Here is a 6,000-nt window from a genome sequence, read left to right as displayed (position 1 = left end):
TCAATCATGCGTTGGAATGATGAAACAGAGGTTGCAACCTGGGTAGGATCAGGAAGCCCAAATTTTCAGGTCCAGTCTTGTGCCCTTGTATCCATTAATCCCCAGTGCCAAAATACATTGCCAGTATATTTTTGTCCTGCTGCAGTAGGAGGCAGATCACATTGTAATTCCCCAGGACATTATTATTGTTCCTACTGGGGCTGTGAAACAGCTGCCACAGGATGGGACCCCGACATACCTGATAAACATCTTAAAGTAAAGTGGGGGCCATTAGGCTGTTGCCCACTGTGGCGCTCCACCCATTCTCCCTCCTGGTACGAGAGCATGAAAGTCCGAATTTGTGATATGATAGACATAACCATTACCACCCCTGAGGAAACTGGCTGGCTGACAGGGCGCACTTGGGGAATGCGATATCATGAATCTGGCCCAGGTAGGGGCGGTCTTATTCTCATAAAAAAAGAACTACTACCCTTACCTGCTGTGAAAGTGGGCCCAAATCCGGTGCTCATCCCACTCAACAGCCATAGGCCTCGTAGTCAAGTGGTGACCTGACCCCCATTAACGACCACCGGCCCCTCTCTAAGCTCTCTCCACACTTCCCCAGCTGCTCCAGAACCTTTAAGTCCCACCTTTGCTCCACACTCTAATTTGTACAACCTGATTCTGGGGGCCTTTGCGGCTTTAAATCATACCCAACCTGATCTCACCCAATCCTGTTGGTTATGCTTGGATGCTCCTCTCCTATATTATGAAGGAAAGGCCCTCAACTTAACATTTACCAGTTCTCTTAGCTCATCTGCCTGTGACTGGGGCAATCATCATAAGCTGACTCTCCCTGACGTCTCAGGTAGAGGGACTTGTCTTGGGGACTCCAGCCATCCACCATCATTGGCAGCATGACTCTGTGCCCAGCTTCATTCTGAGTTCAAGCCAAATAATTACCTTATTCCACCCCCAGGGACGTCTTGGGCCTGCAATTCCGGCCTCTCACCCTGCATAGCAACCGATGTTTTTAACAAGTATACAGATTTTTGTGTTCTTGTACAGGTTCTTCCTCCCATAACCTTCCACCCAGGAGACTACTACCTCCAGGCATTGCAGACCGGCTATATGTATAAGAGAGAACCTGTGACACTCACCTTAGCTGTATTACTGGGGTTAGGAGTAGCAACAGGAATATGAACAGGGACTACAGCTCTAGTGTTGGGAAATAATTGCCTAGCTCAATTATAGGCAGCAGTAGATCAAGATTGAAAAGAAATAGAAACATCTGTGACGGCTCTACAGGCATCCCTGACAACTCTATTTGAGGTAGTCCTACAAAATAGAAGAGGGCTAGACCTCCTATTTATGAAGGAGGGTGGCTTATGTGCTGCCCTCAAGGAAGAATGTTGTTTTTATGCCAACCACTCAGGAGTTGTCAAAGAGTCCATGAATAAACTAAGAGAGCGTCTCAAAGAGAGAGAAAAAGAGTGCCTTGGAGAAACCACCCCCTCGGGGGTCTCTTCATTGCCCCCCTCTTGGGACCCCTAGCCGCCTTGCTGTTACTGCTTACTGTAGGACCTTGTATTTTTCAGAGGATCATGACACTCATTAATAATGTTAATAACAGGATTGACACATTTATGGCAAAGCCCATTCAGGTACATTACCACCGGTTAGAAACGGCAGAACAACAAACTTATCAGGAAAGAACACCCACTGACGGCCCACATGATACTGTGGCCTAAATGCCCTGAGGCACTGGACAGGCAGCCAGAGATGGGCAACTAGGACACATATGTTATGCCATCCACCACCTAAGACAGGCCAAGGACCAATAGCTGTCCTGCAGGCCCATGATGGGTAAGGTTGATTGGGTTCATATGAGGAGTCCTTGACCCAAGACAGGCGCTGTCCTCCCAGGGCCTGTCATATTCCTAAATAGCATATAATAATAAGGGAAGAGATATAGGGAGCGGCTCAGAATGGCTGCTGCTGCCCTGCCCCTCCCACTTGAGGGCATTTTGTGTGTCAGCCAACATTTCCCATGATCCTCCCCTTGCCTACAGTGCACATGACGTAAGCAACTTCCCGCTTCAGCCTACATCTCCCATAATCCCCTCCTGTTGACATCACTTCCGCTTACCTACAAATGACTTCCTGCGGGTCTGATAGCCCACAACAAATAACAAGATCCAAGCCAGCCTATCCTGTAAGGCCACGTCCCCTGTGACTCTATATAAGCCATGTACACTTCCTGAATAAATGAGACTCTATTGGAATCTCAACCTGGCTCCATCTCTCTTTTCTCTTGCCCAGCCCTCCATCCCCATCCCTTCTCCAGGTGAGGCCCACGAACCGATCCGTGGGACGGTTCATGTTGTGGCCTAGCGTTAACCAATACATCTCCTTCCTGTCCTGTATGCGCTGTTTCAATATAGATTAAAATTTCATTTCCAGTAAAGACTTAAGTTTCAGCTTCTTGTAAAACCCGCCAACACATTCCCCATGTTTCTGCAAGGTGTGCCGGCGTGGGAAAATGTTAAACCAGAGAGCAACAGAATGTACTAAGAATGTTATCTGAAATAGGTCGATAGCTTTGCAGGTTTTTGGCTTAAAACTCCAACCCTTTAGCTGTAAGGTGCGCAGTCTTCCATATTGGCTCCCGGAGGCTGCTTCACCAGGCCTGGCCTAAAATAAAGCCATTGCTCCCTAAATTTTAATTTCTTGCTTCCTTGGATTTTATTCCGGGATCCGAGCTATCACAAGTATAATGGTTACATTGGTTAGAAATGTTGACTTTTTTAGCCAGGAGCACATTAAGAGACTGGACACAAGAAATAGCATAATGGGCAGAGTGTCCAGTTCCCACAAATCTTTCATGCTAGCATTCATTGATTATTTTTTTTACATAAATGGAAAAGCCAGCATTTGTGAATATTTCTGCTGCTGTTCCTGAGAGGTAATGAGTATGGAGGCTGGGAAGATGCCCATGAAGCTTGTTCATGCTATACCAATCATAGAGAGTCAGGTTCCTCAAGGTGGTGCGATTAATCTCAGGAATGCAACATTCAATCAAGGGACAAAGCCCCCAAGGGACACCACATTACTGACATTATGGAATCTTGCAATGGGCAAAGGGAAGAATTTGTATCATTTAATATCATATTGAAATCCATTATAACGGCCAGGGATTTAACTCAGAAGTGTAACTACCTTTCTGGAGAACACAAACTCCTGAGTTCAATTTCCAGTACAAACCCTCCCCAACCCGCCCCCTAAAAACACAACAACAAAAACTCTGCAGCAAATTAGAGAAATAATCTCATTTGTAAACTGTTCAGAACCATTTTAACCAATGCTGATTTTTCTAGCCTCACTGACCTAAGAATGGGAATGCACATGTGGATGAAAAATATATAGGCGGGGCTGGGGATTTAGCTCAGAGGCATAAGTGCCTGCCTTGCAAGTGAGCAGTCGTGAGTTCAATCCCCAGTACCAATAAAAATGAAAAAGACAAAAAAAAAAAGGCCAAAAAAAGAAAAATATATGGGCAACACCATGCTAAACCCATTTTTCTCTCTCACACTAGTGAGTTCATCTCTATTTTTTGGCTTCTCTGGAGCCTATTTCTTTCTTCAGATTTTGTGAAGCCTACCTCTCTCCTAGTTTCTTTTAAGTCTGTTTCCCTCTGTGGCTTCTCTTAAGACTATTTCTCTCTTTGACTTCTCTGGAACCTATTTCTCTGTGCAGCATACCTAGAGGGCTCCTTTTACCTGCTTTCCTATGCATTTCCTCATTCCCTGGGTCCCAGTTCAGGTGCCAAATGCCACATTCTGCACAGCTCTCAAAGATTCCAGGGTGAGGGCACTGAGAGGATGGAGAAAAAAGAACAAGAGGAATACAGAAAACAGAGGCAAAGTGGATCCCTCTGTTCTGAAGGGGAAGAAAGTAAAGGAGAAGAAAGAGGAGTGGGAGGAGAGTTCCAATGGCTGCTTCATGTTTATTGATACACGTGGGAGATGGAATACCACGTGAAACCCTTTCCCCCAAGAGCTTATCCCCAAGACTTGCCTGAGGTGCCCAGTGTGCTTGAACCTAGAGCAGCTCATTCGTGAGACTTTCCTCAGTCACTCTGCTGTCTTGAGGCTGGCCTTGCTCCTGCCTAGATCATGATCCATCTCCAGCTGCAGCTGCGCCACACAGTTTTAACATTGCTTGAAAAATTCCTTTCTTCATTCAAACTAATACCAGTAAAATGCCACCCCATTCACTAAACCAGTGCAATTCACACTGCCTTATTTTATAATCTCACAACAACTTGTCCTTTTTAAAATCTTCTCATGAAGCCACCACTATGAGTTTCATGGTCATGTGATTTAGAAATATTATGCATGCAGTGAGACAGGAATAACTATGGACACAGCTATTTTGTGGCTTCAGCTTCTCATAGTTCAAGATGAAAAATTCTCTTACATCTAGCATGACAGACTAAAATAAAGTCATAAGATAATCCAAGTGTTCATCAAACTTTAGTCATGCTGAAATATCATGTCAAAGAGTAGAAGAAGATAGCTGGATGTGATCGTATATGAATGAGCTCTGAAACATATATTGATGATTTGAGTAAAATGAGGACATGTAGAGTCAATTTACAGATAGACGAGACAGCTTGTATATCTGGGGGGAGGGTATGTGCAGATGGAAGCATTAGAATGTTACATCATGTGAATGTAGTCAGATTTTTAGAGTATTTTCCCAGAAATCATTGTCATATGTAACTTCATATCATTGTGGATATTCTTCATGGGATTTTTTGAGTTACTACCTAGGAGTTTAACTGGTAGCTAATAATTAAACCATCATTAACTTGTGTAATACTTTGAAACGAGATACCAGGTGTCTGAAGCCACGCATTGGTATTAAGCATGTGTTCAGGGCCAGATGTCTGTATGTGGTGAATTATTTCTGCTTATATAGATTGTAAAAGGACAAATTCATGGTGATGTGCAAAGAATTGAAGCAGTCAAACTAAAATATGTGCATGTGAATAAAATCAGTTCATACAGAGTATTCATACAGAAAAACTCAATTGTATAGTTTTCTGAGGAGAGAATTGATGTAATTGAAAGTTTATTGATAATAGATACCTAGTAGGAATTGTATTAACTTTTCATGGTTGTTACTCTTGTCACAAGGAAAAAATCCTGACATAAAAAGCAAATTAAGAGGCCAGGAATAGAACTCAGCAGCTCAGCACCTGACTGTCAAGCATGAAATGCACAGTTCGATTTTCAGTAGGAAAAAAAAGAGTAAATGAAAAAGTTTATTTTGTCTCATCATTTCTGAGACTGTAGTCTTGGTTTGAACATTTCAAATGCACAAGTTTCATAGTAAATATAAGTACAGGACAATGATACTAGCTTTCAGAGACCCAGGGTACAGAGAGAAGGGAATCAGGCTGAGAGGAAGGAGCAAGCCTCCAGATTTGGTCCCTCCCTCAAGTGATGCTATCATGCCTCAGCAGACTCATCAAGAAGTGCGCTTTAGTAATATACCATATATCTGTCAAGCAAAACAAGCTAGTACACGCGTGTATCGCCTAACTCTACGTATTTTTTTTCAAGGAATATTAACGTTAAAAGGTGGAGAATTCCAACTTGTGATGATGAGTCACACCTGGGGACATGGGGAACTTACAGTTAAAAGTCCTTTTGTAACCCAGAATCATCATGGATAAGTGCTCAGGTGAATCAAATGCTGGAAAATATTTATCTTTAGAATTGAAGTATTTGCTATGAGCATGGATAACTGTGAATGTTGTCTGAGGGAGTTAGATGCTTGCCTTCTTTTCATTTTTACTTTTTTGCAGAGTATTGCTATTAGGCAACTCAAATTGAGAGACAGTGCGAAAGTCTTAGCAATGAAATTGACTGCCTCATTCCTAACAGCAGAGCCTCGCTCTGTTCCATTTTATCCTGAACTGGCCTCCTGATATTTTCCATCATCAGGGGC

General features: G+C 43.2%; 1 protein-coding gene across 1 annotated transcript in view; it reads left to right on the top strand.

Annotated features, from left to right (window-relative positions):
• Nucleotides 1–324: 324 nt before the first annotated feature.
• Nucleotides 325–6,000, top strand: part of LOC134477456 (zinc finger protein 709-like) — a 30,555-nt gene continuing 24,879 nt past the window's right edge. Inside the window, exon 1 of the mRNA XM_063255563.1 lies at nt 325–433. Coding sequence (XP_063111633.1) covers nt 325–433 — 109 coding nt within the window. The remainder of the gene's footprint in view (nt 434–6,000) is intronic.

Source organism: Cavia porcellus, unplaced genomic scaffold, assembly GCF_034190915.1.
Source record: "Cavia porcellus strain 051 isolate PalLab524CR breed Dunkin Hartley unplaced genomic scaffold, mCavPor4.1 scaffold_8, whole genome shotgun sequence".
Lineage (NCBI taxonomy): Eukaryota > Metazoa > Chordata > Mammalia > Rodentia > Caviidae > Cavia > Cavia porcellus.
The sequence above is the reverse complement of the archived record's forward strand: the minus strand, read 5'-3'. Positions and strand labels throughout refer to the sequence as shown.